At 53.6% G+C, this 16,259-nt stretch overlaps 1 protein-coding gene across 1 annotated transcript; it reads right to left on the reverse strand.

The window, feature by feature from the left end:
* Positions 1-3,992: 3,992 nt before the first annotated feature.
* MCRIP1 (MAPK regulated corepressor interacting protein 1) lies at positions 3,993-15,364 on the reverse strand. Its single transcript, XM_065415835.1, has 6 exons — positions 15,311-15,364; positions 13,387-13,500; positions 10,653-10,732; positions 10,222-10,340; positions 4,845-4,946; positions 3,993-4,419 (listed from the first exon to the last, which is right to left on the reverse strand). The coding sequence occupies exons 3-6, from the start codon at positions 10,658-10,660 to the stop codon at positions 4,355-4,357; spliced, it is 294 nt and encodes a 97-aa protein (XP_065271907.1). The 5' UTR covers positions 10,661-10,732; positions 13,387-13,500; positions 15,311-15,364; the 3' UTR covers positions 3,993-4,354.
* Between the last annotated feature and the right edge of the window lie 895 nt (positions 15,365-16,259).

Genomic DNA, 16,259 nt, shown 5'->3' on the forward strand with positions numbered 1-16,259 from the left:
TTATTCCCCATTGTGTAGTTGCGCATTTGATTTTCCTTCCTGAATGTAATACTTTGTACTTGTCTATATTTAATTTCATCTTGTTGAGTTCAGACCAATTCACTAATTTGTCAAGGTCATTTTGAATTCTAATCCTGTCCTCCAACATGCTTGCATGCATCTGCTACCAGCTTGGTGACATTTGCAGATTTTATAAGCACACTCTCCATTATCCAAGTCATAAATGAAAATATTAACTAATGCCAGACCGAGGACTGACCCCTGCGGACCCCACTAGATACGCCCTCCCTGACAGCAAACCACTGATAAAGAGTACAGTCTTTCAACCAGTAGTGCACTCACGTTGTAATAATTTCATTTAGACCACATTTCCCTAGTTTGCTTATGAGAATGTCATGTGGGACTGTGTCTAAAGCCTTGCTAAAATCAAGATATATCACATCTGGTGCTTCCCCACTATGCCCTAGGCATGTAACCTGGTCAAAGAACAAAATTAGGTTGATTTTTGCATGATTTGTTCTTGATAGAACCATGCTGGCTATTCCTTATGACTGTTATCCTGTAGGTGCTTACAAATTGATTTTTCAGCTTGGAAAAGAGACAACTAAAGGGGGAGGGGGATATGATAGAGGTCTATAAAATCGTGATTGGTGTGGAGAAAGTAAATAAGGAAGTGTTATTTACCCCTTCTCATAACACAAGAAGTAGGGGACACCAAAAGAAATTAATAGCAGGTTTAAAACAAACAAAAGGAAGTATTTCTTCACACAACGCACAGGAAACCTGAGGAATTCCTTGCCAGAGGATGTTGTGAAGGCCAAGAATATAAAAGGGTTCAAAAAATAACTAGATAAGTTCACGGAGGATAGGTCTATCCATGGCTATTAGTCAGGATGGGCAGGAATGGTGTCCCTAGCCTCTGTTTGCCAGAAGCTGGGAATGGGCGACAGGGAATGGATCACTTGATGATTCCCTGTTCTGTTCATTCCCTCTGGGGCACCTGGCATTGGCCACTGTTGGGAGACTGGATACTGGGCTAGATGGATCTTTGGTCTGACCCAGTGTGGTTGTTCTTATGTAAGAGGGAGGAATTGGTGGTCAAGCTGAAGGTAGAAGGCAATTTGGGTGAAAGAGATAATAAAAAATCTTGTCACCTATCACCTTTGAACCTAGTTTAAATCCCTCCTCACTAGGTTAGCGAGCTGGTGGATGAAGATGCTCTTCCCCTTCTTGGTCAGGTGGCCCCCAACTCTTCCCAGCAGGCCTTCTTCCTGGAACAGCATCCTAGAGTGGAGGAAGCCGAAGCCCTCCCACAGACACCATCTCTGTGACCATGCATTCATCTTCAGGACGTGCGTCCCCCTGCCTGGGCCCTTGTCTTCAACCAGGAGGATGGAAGAGAACACAACCTTGTTTAACACTGTTTAATTTTGAACATCTTCAGGGTCATGTTAACAGTTTTGACTCTGGGCCCATTGATTCCATCTAAACTAACACACCACCTCCCAACTCAGAGATGCTCTACGCAGTTGGTGCATAGCCGCAGCCTGGAGTGTGGGAGTGCGGGAAAGAGGGGCTGCATTTGCTACACACTGCATGATTGGGGGAGCTGCAGCTGTGGTTTCAGGCTGATAGCAACATTAAAGCTGTCCACGGCCTCCCTTTGCATCAGCTTTCACCCCTGCCTCTGGGCTGGCTAAGCTGCCAAAAGCCCTGCAGTGGCTGGGGCTGCACCACTTCCACCCCAGAGACCTGGGCCCTGACTCTCCTTTCAAACTGCAGCCTCAAACAGGTAATGAAGAGACTTTAAACATCAAAACTGGGAAAACTAGGAAGTAATTGGAAAAACGTCTGAGTGCACAAGAGCTGTGGGTGTGCATGGCTACGCCTCTGCCTGAGCTGTGCACAGCTACGACCAGGGCCGGCTCTAGGATTTTTGCTGCCCCAAGCAGAAACAATTTTGGCCGCCCCCCCGCCCCCCCGTTTTTTTCTTACCCCACCCCCGGCCCCGCCTCAGCTCCGCCCCTTCCCCAAATCCCCAGCCCTGCCTCCTCCCCCCAGGCTCTCAAGCCTAGGAGAGAGGGTGAGCAGCGGCGCGCGAATCAGCTGTTTTGCACGCCGCGGCCGCTCGGGATCTCCCCCTCGCTCCCAGGTTTGAGAGCTTGGGAGGGAGGGCGAGCAGCGGCGCGCGAATCAGCTGTTTCGCGCCCATGGTGCGCAAGCGGCAGCAGCGGAGGTGAGCTAGGGCGGCCGGGGCACATTTTTAGGGGCGGCATTCTGGCGCCGGCCATGCCGCCCCTAAAAATGTGCCGCTCCAAGCACCAGCTTGTTTTGCTGGTGCCTAGAGCCGGCCCTGCCTACGACTGACTGGGGCCTGGACACAGCTTGAGGGTTGAGAGCAAAGGGATGTGGAATCTGCAGAGGGACGAAGGATTGTGCATGCGGGGCTGCAGCACTGTTGTGCGGCATCTCCTTGCTCCTTAGCTGGGCCTCCAAGGGGGAGTTCAGCATGTCTCCAGAGTCCCCACCAGTAATGCAAGGCCCATCCCGTCATTCCCCTGGGGCATGGTGTCCTCTCAGCCATTCCCCAGCTCTGCATGCCCTGGACAGCAGACCAGTGGCTGAACGGAAGTGGGAGCATGGGTGGTAAATCAGCCCCATATCCAGCAGAGCCAGCCATGGAGCCATGGACAGATGTGCACAGAGACAAGCTCAAAAGGACTAACCAGTTTATTTACAACACTCCTCAAGTGACAGACAGAGCGAAAGAACAACGTAGGTCATTGACTTAACAACAAAGGGAAGGTAACAGTGACCACAAATCCTGCCTGCACCGCTCTTAGCCCTGCAGTGCCTGGCTGCCAGTGCCTGCCACCATCTGAGCTGGGCAGAGCACTTGGCAGCTCCCCTCCCTGCGAGCACCCAGGCAGGGGGCTGCTCCTGCAGCACTGCAGGGACAGGATGCTCCTGCAGTGCTGGTGACAGCCGCTCGACTGGTGGGGTTGTGCTGCACAGGGCAATCGTGATGGCAGAACCACTCAGAGTGGGGCCATGCTGAGACCTCCCAGCCTTGTCAGGTACTAGGGTCCCAAGAGGGCCATCTTCCGAAGTGCTTTCTGAGCCCGGGAGTGGGGAGAGGGCATTCAGCCTGGCACTGCAGCAGCAGCCTGCTGTAAACTGCCCGAGCTTAGGAAGTGAGCTGGGCTCCACTAGGGGCTGTGTAACTACCTCCCCCCTCCAGGCCCACCGCACAGAACAGGCCTGGCCAGGAAGGGGGTTACTGCATGGAGGGCCCAGACAGCTGGAGGGAGGGGGGCAGGAGGGCTGGGGAATCCCTCTAGTACTAACGTTGGGAGATGTCGCCCAGGCAAGGACGCAGATAGAAACAACTTCCCACAGTCAAGCCTCCCTCAGCAAATGCTGCCCCACCCCACCCTTCCTGCCTGGAAGGAGCTGCCCGGGCACCTGGCAGGGAGCGGAGAATAGTCCACGACTCCAGCTGTAAATGCACCTTGGTCTCTGGGGCTCACGGCCAAGGGGGCACCCCTCCTAGCTCCAGCGGGGTAAGGCCTGGCAGGAAGCAGCTCTGCCCCCCGAGCCATGGGACCTGCCCCAGCCCTGTTATGGGGAAGAGAGCCAGTCAGCGCTTTAATATGGACAATATCTTGGAGTCCCACAAGCCCAGAAGCTGTTAGCAACCAAGTGCTAGGGGCTCAGCTGCAAACTAATCCCACCAACTTGACAAGCAAGGGGAGGGGGAAGGCTCACCTGCCCAGCAGCACGGCTGTGGGGAAGGCCTGCAAGCCCGCTGGCACTGAGTCGCCATGGGCATGGGGCACAAAGCAGGGACCAACAATGCATGCTCCTCCTCCAGCCTCTGAACGTGCCCCACTGTCTCCTCGCAGCCTGTCCGCAGCAAGAGCTGCTCCTCGATACCTGGGGGAAGGGTTGAACTAGGCATGGCCTCCACTGGCCCAAACGCAGCCATTCAGCTCTGTCCTCCCTAGCAACAGAGTCCCAGGGACCACACCAACCACTCGGCAGCCAATAGAGCAGCCCAAGGCCGACTGAGGACAGAGCTGGGAGGAAGAGTAAGCTGACTTTGTGGGCCCAACACACAGTAGAGAAAGGCAGCCCAAGGGCGAGGCTACAGGGAAGGGGCAGGAATCCAGTACAACACGCTCTAGGCATCCGCAATGGAGTTCAAACTTGGGCAGCTTCAGAGCCAGCCCCAAAGCCGCCCAGCTCTTCCACGGGCAGAACACACACCAGAGGAGGAAATCAACACAAAATCTTCAAATTAAATTTGCTTGAGGACCTCAGGACACCAGCCAATCAGCAGGCAGAACCTGCCTTAGGATTTCTTAGCATCCTGTGTGTTTCTCCTCTTCAGATCGCTCAAGTCAACAGGTTTAAATGCTGTGAGGAGGAAGAGAGGAGAACTCAGTACAGGGGCTGGGCTCAGCACTGCCAGCATCACCCTACCCGCCCCAGGACTCAGTTCAGGGGCTCTGCTCAGCACTGCATCACCCCTCCACGTTGTCAGCACCCACCACGCCCAACACACACTCTGTAGGAGTCCAGGCTCAAAAGCCACAGGTGGTCTCTGCCCCTCATCATGAAATGCCGTTTGTCTCACAGGATTGAAGGCTCCCAACCTGGTCACCCCCATTCACCCTCCTGTAGCTGGATGGAGTGGTCAGAGCTGTACATTCAGTTAGGACAGGTCACTGGTGTCCTGAGGGGGTTCCTCCCTCTCAGCAGCCAGTGCTCTGCTCCACTTACTTGAGCACTGTTGGCACTTGTTCCCCTGGATGGGCCAAAAACCCCACCGGCAAACTCACCCTTTAGGCTGGGGTTTGGTATCTTCTCCACATACTCTTCCACCAGGCCCCTCTCACTGCCCGACATCTGGTTGCGAAGGTCTCGCTCCACACACTGCCAGGCTGGGGAAGGAGCACAGCGAGAGAGGGAGGGGAGGGTGCTGTGCCTGCTACGGGACACGCCTAGGGCTCCCTCCAGCTGCTCCCACGCTCTCATCACAGCCCTCAAGAACCCCGTTCCCCTGCACACACCAGGGAACTTCACAGTTTCATAGAGTTTAAGGCCAGAAGAGACCATTAGATCATCTAGTCTGAGCTCCTGTATGTCTGTGACAAAGTGGGACTGTTCTTAATGTTTCCTCTGAATACTGTAGGGGTGCCTCAGTTTCCCCTAAGAAATGCATCTTAATATTAGTGGTTCAGCAAGATCCTCAGCAGTTCCTTTAAGACCTTTGTGTGTAAGTTATCTGGGTGTGCTGATATGAAAATGTTTAATTTTAGCAGATGCTGCCTCATACTCTCCTATCTTGTTACAGATAGTAAACTTTCTATTCCATCCACATCATACAAGTTGGACACATAAGAACGACCATATTGGGTCAGACCAATGGTCCAGCTAGCCCAGCATCCTGTCTTCCAGCAGTGGTTGGTGCCAGATGCTTCAGAGGGAATGAACAGAACAGGGAAATTTATCGAGTGATCTATCCCTGTCATCCAGTCCCAGCTTCTGGCAGTCAGAGGTTTAAGGACACTCAGAGCATGGGGTTGCATCCTTGACCATCTTGGCTAATAGCCATTGATGGATCTATCCTCCATGAACTTATCTAATTCTTTTTTGAACCCAGTTATATTTTGGCCTTCACAACATCCCCTGGCAATGAGTTCCCCAGGTTGACTGCGGTATAGAAATCATAGAACTAGAAGGGACCTCGAGAGGTCATCTAGTCCAGTCCCCTGCACTCAAGGCACTATGCACAATGTGAAGAAGTACTTCCTTATGTTTGTTTTAAACCTGCTGCCTATTAATTTAATTGGGTGATCCCTGGTTCTTGTGTTATGTGGATGGGTAAATCACACTTCCTTAATCACTTTCTCCACACCATTCATGATTTTAGAGATCTCTATCATATCCCCCTTTAGTCATCACTTTTCTAAGATGAACTGCCAGCCTTTTTAATCTTTCCTCATATGGAAGCTCTTCCATACCCCTAATCATTTTTGTTGACTTTTTCTTTTTCCAATTCTAATATATTATTTTGAGCTGCGAACAATCAGAACCCCACACAGTACTCAGGTGGGTGGGTGCCATGGATTTATATAGTGGCATTAGGATATTTTTTGCTGTATTCGCTATCCCTTTGCTAATGGTTCCTAACACTGTTCGCTTTTTTGACTGTTGCTGCACATTGAGCAGATGTTTTCAGAAGTATCCACGATGACAGCTAATTCAGACCCCATCATTTTGAATGTACAGTTGGGATGATGTTTTCCAATGTGCATTACTTTGCATTTATCAACACTGAAGTTCATCTGCCATTTTGTTGCCCAGTCACCCAGTTTTGTGAGATCTGTTTGTAACTCTTTGCAGTCAGTTTTGGATTTAACTAGTTTGAGTAATTTTGTATTGTCTGTAAACTTTGCCACCTCAATGTTCACCCCTTTTTCCAGATCATTTATGAATATGTTGAACAGCACTGGTCCCAGTACAGACCCCTGGGGGCACTGCTATTTACCTCTCTCCATTCTGAAAACTGACCATTTATTCCTACCCTTTGTTTCCTATCTTTTAACCAGTTACTAATCCATGAGAGGACCTTCACTCTTATTCTATAACTTCTTAGTTTGCTTAAGAGCCCTTTGATGAGGGATTTTCTCACAGGCTTTCTGAAAGTCCAAGTATATCCACTGGATCACCCTTGTCCACATGTTTGTTGACACCCTCAAAGACTTCTAATAGACTGGTGAGGCATGATGTCCCTTTACAAAAGCTGCATCGATTCTTTCACAACAAACTGTGTTCATCTCTGTGTCTGATAATTCTGTTCTTTATTATAGTTTCAACCAATTTGTCTGGTACTGAAATTAATTGCCAGGATTGCCTCTGGAGACTTTTTTAAAAAAATGGCATTATATTAGCTATCCTCCAGTCATCTGGTACAGAAGCTGATTTAAATGATAGGTTACCTACCACAGTTAGTAGTTCTGCAATTTCACATTTGAGTTCCTTCAGAACTCTTGGGTGATACCATCTGGTCTTGGTGATTTATTACTGTTTAGTTTATCAATTTGTTCCAAAACTTCCTCTAATGACACCTCAATCTGGGACAGTTCCTCAGATCTGTCACCTAAAAAGAACAGTTCGGGCATGGCAATCTCCCTCACATCCTCCGTAGTGAAGACCGATGCAAAGAATTAATTTAACTTTTCCGTAATGGCCTTTTCTTCCACATGTATTCCTTTAGCACCTCAATCATCCAGTGGCCCCACTGATTGTTTGGCAGGCTTCCTGCTTCTGATGTATTTTAAAAAAATGTTGCTTTTGCTAATTGCTCTTCAAATTTTTTGTGCCCAATTATACTTTTACACTTGATCTGCCAGAGTTTATCTCCCTTTCTATATTCCTCACTAGGATAGGACTTCCAATTTTTAAAAGGATGCCTTTTTGTCTCTAACCACCACTTATACTTTGTTGTTTAGCCATGGTGGATTTTTTTGGTCCTCTTATTGGTTTATTTTTTTAAATTTGGGGGTATACATTTTGTTTAAGTCTCTACTATGGTGTTTTAAACTACTCTCCCTACAATTTGCAGGCATTTGTGACTGTTCCTTTTAACTTCCATTTAACTACCTTACTCATTTTTGTGGAGTTCCCCTTTTTGAAGTTAAATGTGGTGGATTTTCCCCCTTACAAGTATGTTAAATTTAATTACATTATGGTCACCATTACCAAGCAGTTCAGCTATATTCACCTGTTGGATCAGATCCGGTGCGCCATTTAGGACTAAATCAATAATTGCTTCTCCCTTTGTGGGTTCCAGGACTAGTTGCTCCAAGAATCAGTCATTAATGGTGTCTAGAAATTTTATCTCTGCATCCCATCCTGAGGTGACATATATCCAGTCAATATGGGTATAGTTGAAATTCCCCATTCTTATTGGGTTTTGTGTTTTTGTAGCCTCTCTAATCTCCCATAACATTTCACAATCATGGTCACCATCCTGGCCAGGTGGTTGGTAGTATATTCCTACTGCTATAATCTTATTATTCAAGCATGGAATTTCTACCCACAGAGATTCTATAGTACAGTTTGATTGATTTTAAGATTTTTACTATATTTGACTATACTGTATATCCTCCTGTTTCATTCCAAATACTGTACAGAAATATCTATTGAACATTTCTGCATCTCTGTTTACAATTTTATCATCCGTCATGGGGTACTTCTTGTTCTGAATAGGTTTTAAAAATGCCTTATCTTTAACTCTATTGTCCATTGATATTTCATTGATTCCTTTGGCTTCTCTTACCAATCACCCACATTTTTTAACTTTTAACTTATATAAATTGCCATTTACTTCCATTCTTTATATATAAATTTTGTTTTATTGCTTCTTCCCCAACTCCTTTTAACCCGTCTGGCTTCTTGGCCAGCATAACTTTTTTCATGTCTGTGGAATCATGGCTTTTTGGGCATCCAATAGGATATCCTTGAACAAGTCCCAGTTTCCACTGACGCTTCATACTTTAAATGTAATGTTCCCAGACAGTTATGGCAACGATTGCTTTTACCTTTGGAAAATGAACCCTTTTAAAGTTCTAAATATAAATATTAGTGTTTGGTGCCATGTTCTGTTTCCACAACATAAATGTAATGAGATCATGATCACTGGTACTCTAGGCTACTGGTAATTTTTAGGTCACCAAGTAACAATTATTTGTCCAGCAGAATGAGGTCCAACCCCATCTTCCCAGTCCCCATTTCCTTATCACCCTGCTCCCAAGTCCAGTGTGTCTCCCTCCAACTTCACAGTGGGATCACATACATGGAAGTGCCTTCACTGAGGGCTTGGTAAAGAGGAAAGACTGCACTAGGAGGATGGGGAGGGCAGATACCTGCAAGAGCACAGGGGAACTGGCACGTCTGGCCTGGGTGCTGAGTACCTCATGCACAGTCACCCAGGCTCCTGCTTTAAATGGCACGTATGCATTTGCAGGCTGGCACTTCCCCCCCAGCCGGACTGCACCCCACTCCGGAGGCCACGTGCCAGCAGCTCCCTGTGAGTGTCAGCTCACAGACAGACAGACACAGCACAGTTCCATTCAAAGGGTTTCTTTGCAAACCTCAGGGATCGAAGCTTCATTTTACTTTTTAATTGAAGGACTAAATTCTCCAGAAATGGCCAGGGCCAAAGGCATGCCAGAGACAAACATCACGCACCTGAAAATCCTATTCTGCCAGGCCTTGCCTCCCCTCCATAGTGCCACGTGACCCCAGGGGACTCAGCAACACAAAGACTGTCTGTTTCCTGTGCATATACAGCACTCTGAGGAGCAATGGCTTCATTCAGTCGGAGGGCATTGCTCTTGGGCAATGGGATGTTGTTGGAAAGACCTTCCCAGACACTGGCAGGGGCTGAGAAGCCCTTAGAAGAGTCTCCTAAGGGTTGTTCAGCCAGGCTATGGAAGGGGCTTCCACACACACTGGGTCCTCTTAACTCGGTCAGTTCGAAATCAGTTTGATTCCTCTCTCCTTGTCTCAGCACAGCAGGCTCAGGAGACATGAGACAGCAAAACAGCTGCTGAGACAGGGACTGTCCCACAAGGGAGTTTTACCTGGGCCTGGTTTGATTTGCTTCATGTGCACAGTAAGGCCTCACTCTTCTGGCTGAGACAGAGATGTCTGTTTAGAGCCTGTGAATGAGCAAAGCCACATCTGCCACATAGCAGAGGCCACCACCCAGTGCCTGCTCTGGGCTCATTCCAGTGTCGTATTTCTGCCATAGCAATTGGTGGGTAACAGAGTCCCACAGCAACGTAGACTCTCATTGCAAGGCATATTAAGTAGTCGCATCCCTCTTCTCATCACCACCCCGTAGGGAATGGAAACTAATGGGCCCTAGGCTATCAACGCGGAGAGAACAGCTCAGGAGCACACGATGGGATGAGCAAAGCTCCACACGTCCTCAGCTCAGGGAGGGAGCAGCAACCACACTGTTCTCTGACTGCTCCTTGCCCACTGCTCTGATGAGGCACCGTGGCAGGAAGCCCCTTGTGGAATTCCAAGGCTGAAAAGCAAGTGGCACCAGAGAGGAAGGGAGCCAGGGGAGAAAACATGGCCTGGGGGAGTTGCAGATCCCGGATCACTCCAGCCCTGCCCAGGAGATGCCCACTCACCCACCTTCATAAATGAAGCGCACATTCTCCTCGTGAGCAGGGGTGAAAATCTCACTGCTGTTGCTTGGAGAGCGAGGGCTGCTGTTCCTCTTGCCATTGTAAACGACCCTGGAGACAGGGGAGCTGAAATCGAAGCCCAAATCCTGATGAGAGCCCATGGGCAGATGGGGAGAAGTGCAAAGCTCTGGAATGAACCTCAGAGAGGGAGTGCAGGAAATCCTGCAGCAAAGGCCCTGGCGCAAGCAGCCATGCAAGCTGGCACCTCCCCAACCCTTCAACCAGCAGCATGGCCCCGAGCTCAGGAAAAGTAAAGCCATTACTGTTCATGCCCTGCCTAGCCCCATGGCGTTCCCCCCAAAGGGACTCCATGCCCCCACCCCCTGCCCTGCCCTGCCCTCATCCACAGGCTCTCTGCTATGTGTGAAAGTGTCTCACCTGGTCATGGCTGCCTCCTTACTCAGACCTCTCTAATTCTGCCTTTGCCAGCGCAGACCTTGGCAGATAGGAGATGGATGCTGAAACAAAGTGAAACAGAGCTAAGTGTGTGTGGGAGCCACAGTGTCTCCAGACTGCCAGCACCTTCTCTATGCAGTCACTCCCAGCTAGGGCTTCATGTGCTCACATACTGCAGCTAAGAGCATAGCATCAAAGCCTAGAAAGGTCACAGAGAGACCCAGGGAGTCAGCTCCTTAGCTTAGGTCTGGGTGGCTGCATTCTGACCCCAGCTGCTGCAGCGCTCCTCAAGAAGTAAATGAGAAGGATTTCAGATGCGGGTCTTACTACTTTAACCCCATTGATGCCACCAGTGATCAGGACAATGCCAGTACAGATGCAGTTGTACAACTTCCCTAATGAGGGCATAGTTACACTGGTATAAAAGTGCTTATAACCAGGATAGCTATTCCCACACAGCAAAGGGAACAAGCTATAGCCGGACAAGACATCTCTGCTCCAATGTAACTGCATCTACACTACGGCTTATACTGGTATAACTACAGTAACTCCTCACTTAACGTTGTAGTTATGTTCCTGAAAAATGCAACTTTAAGTGAAACGATGTTAAATGAATCCAATTTTCCCATTAGATTTAATGTAAATGCGGGGGGTTAGGTTCCAAGGAAAAATTTTGGGGGCAGACAAAAGGCATTATATACTGTACAGTACTGTACTGTACTGTGGTAGGGAGGCAAGGCTGCCCAGAGGGGGGGGCAAGTGGGGCAATTTGCCCCAGGCCCACAGGGGCCCTCACGAGAATATAGTATTCTATAGTATTGCAACTTTTTTTTTATGGAAGGGGCCCCCGAAATTGCTTTGCCCCAGGCCCCCTGAATCCTCTGGACAGCCCTGTGGGGAGGTGCCCCTGGCTTACCCCTGGGGCTCAGGGCTGGGGGTGCGGGGTCTGGGAGGGAGTTAGGGTGTGGGAGGGCGCTCAGGGTAGGGTGCGGTGTCTGGGAGGGAGTTAGGGTGCGGGAGGACGCTCAGGGTAGGGTGCGGGGTCTGGGAGGGAGTTAGGGTGTGGGAGGGCGCTCAGGGCTGGGGGTGCGGGGTCTGGGAGGGAGTTAGGGTGTGGGAGGGCGCTCAGGGCTGGGGGTGCGGTGTCTGGGAGGGAGTTAGGGTGCGGGAGGAGGCTCAGGGCTGGGGGTGCGGGGTCTGGGAGGGAGTTAGGGTGTGGGAGGGCGCTCAGGGCTGGGGGTGCGGGGTCTGGGAGGGAGTTAGGGTGTGGGAGGGCGCTCAGGGTGGGGTGCGGGGTCTGGGAGGGAGTTAGGGTGCGGGAGGACGCTCAGGGTAGGGTGCGGGGTCTGGGAGGGAGTTAGGGTGTGGGAGGGCGCTCAGGGCTGGGGGTGCGGGGTCTGGGAGGGAGTTAGGGTGCAGGAGGACGCTCAGGGTAGGGTGCGGGGTCTGGGAGGGAGTTAGGGTGTGGGAGGGCGCTCAGGGCTGGGGGTGCGGGGTCTGGGAGGGAGTTAGGGTGCAGGAGGGCGCTCAGGGTGGGAGTGCGGGAGGCAGCACAGGGCTGGGGCAGGCAGGAGGTGCAGAGCACTTACCCAGGGCAGCTCCTGTTTGGTGCAGGGGGTGTGCAGGTGGCTCTGCGCAGCGCGGCACCGCCCCCATGGCCGCGATTCTGGGAGCTTCCCCCCGCAGGCAGGGCCACCCGGAACGCAGGGGCTTTAGAGGCTGCAGGGCCCTGGGCTAAGGGGGCCCCGGGGCCCTGGCCTGCAGCTCTAAAGCCCCTTTCGGAATGCAGCCCTGTGAGCACGGGCCGGAGGACTCAGGAGGAGCAGGGGCAGCTTTTCCCTTTCAAAGCGCCGCTTCTCTCTGGCTTCCCCGCTCGCTCCCTCCCTCTCAGAAAGTCCTAAGCACCGCCAAATAGCTGTTTGGCAGCGGGGGAAGCGCTGGGAGGGAGGGAGGAAGGGAGTGGGAGGAGACGGAGAAGAGGAACTTGTGCAGTGCTCCCTTGTAAAGCCAGCCAAATAAGGGAGCACTGCACAACTTTAAACGAGTATGTTCCTTAATGGAGCATAAGAACATAAGAATGGCCGTACCGGGTCAGACCAAAGGTCCATCCAGCCCAGCATCCTGTCTACCGACAGTGGCCAATGCCAGGTGCCCCAGAGGGAGTGGACCAACAGGCAATGATCAAGTGATCTCTCTCCTGCCATCCATCTCCATCCTCTGACAAACAGAAGCTAGGGACACCATTCCTTACCCATCCTGGCTAATAGCTATTAATGGACTTAACCACCATGAATTTATCCAGTTCTCTTTTAAACGCTGTTATAGTCCTAGCCTTCACAACCTCCTCAGGTAAGGAGTTCCACAAGTTGACTGTGCGCTGCGTGAAGAAGAACTTCCTTGTATTTGTTTTAAACCTGCTGCCTATTAATTTCATTTGGTGACCCCTACATCTTGTATTATGGGAATACGTAAATAACTTTTCCTTATCCACTTTCTCCACATCACTCATGATTTTATATACCTCTATCATATCCCCCCTTAGTCTCCTCTTTTCCAAGCTGAAAAGTCCTAGCCTCTTTAATCTCTCCTCATGTGGGACCCGTTCCAAACCCCTCATCATTTTAGTTGCCCTAAGTGACGTAACTTCAAAACAGCGTTAAGCGGGAGGACGGTAAGTGAGGAGTTACTGTATATTGGTAAAAAACTCAGCCCTTACTGACAGTTCTCCTGGCACAGATCTGTGCATGCAGCAGGCTTTCAGGTGCAAAACAGCAGCAAACTTGGTGTCACCCTGAAAGAGGGGGAGGCGCATCCAGGGTGATGCTGAAGTCTGCCAAGGAGAATGAACAAAGGACAGGTTAGGCTGAAGAGCTGGATCAGCTTCCTGGCTCCAAGACCCGCCAGGCTGCTGTGGGGATGGCCATTGCTTGGGACATTTCAAACCATACTGGCCAATGCACTAGGAAATGGGGGGAGGGGGCAGAACAAAACCTCTGGCTGCAGTGGGACTGTGGGAAGGGGTGGGGACTCCTGCAGAGCTGCGCATTACTCCCAGCATGCACATCCCCAACCCGGGCTCTCCCCAGGGTATTTCTGAAGACAGGCTCTATGATTAGAAGGCAAAGGGGCTGAGAGCAGTAACACCTCTGGGGGTGGGAGTACCAGTGCTGCTGTTGTCGCTAGTCCTGCGCCCTCCTCAGCTGTAGCCAAGGAGCTGTAGGCGGGTGGGGGTAGGGGGGGCAAGGGAGGTGCCTGCTATTTTAGGATTAAAGGGGATTCCTTCCTGCTGGATGCAGGCAGATATGCACGGATGTGTCAGACCCATCGCCACGGCAACACCCAGGGCATGGGCCTTGCAGGGACACAGCAGCCTGTGGCAGGGAGAGTGGGGATACATGGCTCTAGGAAGGGGCACACCTAACCCCGTGAGGGCCCTGCATCCCCAGGATCCAGGCAAGAGTGCTCAGCACAGGTCAACTGCCGACTGCCGGGAGGCTGTCACTGCCAGGGGCTCAGGGTGGCTGGCATGGGGGGAGGGCTATCATAGGGGGGCTCTCAGTGCTAGGAGCCCAGCGGGGTGGCACAGAGGGGCTATTGTGGAGGGGGGCTGTCACTGCCAGGGGCCTGGCAGGAGCGGTGCAGGGGGAGACTATCATAGCAGACTGTTGCTGCCAGGGCCCCAGCACGGGGAGCAGTCAGTCACTGCCTGGGGCCCAAGGGGGCTGATACAGGGGGGTGTATCTTGGGGGGCTGTCACTGCTAAGGCATGGGGGGGCTGACCTGGGGGCGGCAGTTATCATGGGCGAGCATCACTGCTGAGGGGGGCTAGCGTGGGAGGCGCTGTCAGTACCAGGGCCCAAGGGGATATCTGCAGGGGTGTCAGTGCATGGCCCGGGGGTGTTGGGGGGGCAATGCCAGGGAGTGGGGGGGTGTCAGTGCCGGGGGTGTCAGTGCATAGCCCGGGGGTATCGGGGGGGCTGTGCCAGGGAGCGGGGGGGGTGTCAGTGCCGGGGGGGGCAGTGCATGGCCCGGGGGTGTCGGGGGGGGCAGTGCCAGGGAGCGGGGGGGGTGTCAGTGCCGGGGGGGGGCAGTGCATGGCCCGGGGGTGTCGGGGGGGGCAATGCCAGGGAGTGGGGGGGTGTCAGTGCCGGGGGTGTCAGTGCATAGCCCGGGGGTATCGGGGGGGCTGTGCCAGGGAGCGGGGGGGGGTGTCAGTGCCGGGGGGGGCAGTGCATGGCACGGGGGTGTCGGGGGGGGCTGTGCCAGGGAGCGGGGGGGTGTCAGTGCCGGGGGGGGCAGTGCATGGCCCGGGGGTGTCGGGGGGTGTCAGTGCCAGGGAGCGGGGGGGTGTCAGTGCCGGGGGGGGCAGTGCATGGCCCGGGGGTGTCGGGGGGGGCAGTGCCAGGGAGCGGGGGGGTGTCAGTGCCGGGGGGGGCAGTGCATGGCCCGGGGGTGTCGGGGGGGGCAGTGCCAGGGAGCGGGGGGGGTGTCAGTGCCGGGGGGGGGCAGTGCATGGCCCGGGGGTGTCGGGGGGGGCAGTGCCAGGGAGCGGGGGGGTGTCAGTGCCGGGGGGGGCAGTGCATGGCACGGGGGTGTCGGGGGGGGGGGGGCTGTGCAAGGCCCCGCGCGGCTCCGCTCACCTGGGCCCGGGCCGCTCCCGGCTCCTCTCACCGCTGCCAGGCCGGGACGGAAGTGAGCGCATAGGCCGGGCCCGCGCAGGCGCCGCGCGGCGGGGCGTGGGGGATACAGTGCAGCCCGTCGGGCCCAGAGCCCCCCCGATAGCCCCCGAGCGCCGGGCCTAGATCCCCCCTGACAGCCCCCCAGCGCCAACCCCCCGGGCCCAGATCCCCCCCGACAGCCCCCCAGCGCCGGGCCCAGAGCCCCCCTGACAGCCCCCCAGCGCCGGGCCCAGAGCCCCCCCGACAGCCCCCCAGGGCCGAACCCCCGGGCCCAGAGCCCCCCCGACAGCCCCCCAGGGCCGAACCCCCGGGCCCAGAGCCCCCTCGACAGCCCCCCAGCGCCGGGCCCAGAGCCCCCCTGACAGCCCCCCAGCGCCCGGCCCAGAGGCCCCCCGACAGCCCCCCAGGGCCGAACCCCCGGGCCCAGAGCCCCCCCGACAGCCCCCCAGCGCCGACCCCCCCCCCGCCGGGCCAAGAGGCCCCTGAGCCCGCCCTCCCAGTGCCAACACACCCTGCCGGGCAAAGAGACGCCAAGACCAGGCCAAGAGCCCCCCCTGCCACGGCCTGAGTGCTGGCCCCCCTCTGCTGAGCAAAGAGCCCCCCACCACCGCCAGCACCGACCCCCTCAGCTGGGGAAAGAGACATAACGTAAGAACGGCCACACTGGGTCAGACCAAGGTCCATCCAGCCCAGTGTCCTGTCTCCAACAGTGGCCAACGCCAGGTGCCCCAGAGGGAATGAACAGACCAGGGCATCTATCTAGTGATCTCTCCCGTCACCCATTCCCAGCATCTGGGACTTGGAGGTTTAGGGACACCCAGAACATTGGGTTGCATCCCTGACCATCTTGGCTAATAGCCATTGATGGACCTGTCCTCCATGAACTTATCTAGTTCCTTTTTGAAACCAG

This window comes from Emys orbicularis, chromosome 13, assembly GCF_028017835.1.
Source record: "Emys orbicularis isolate rEmyOrb1 chromosome 13, rEmyOrb1.hap1, whole genome shotgun sequence".
Classification (NCBI taxonomy): domain Eukaryota; kingdom Metazoa; phylum Chordata; order Testudines; family Emydidae; genus Emys; species Emys orbicularis.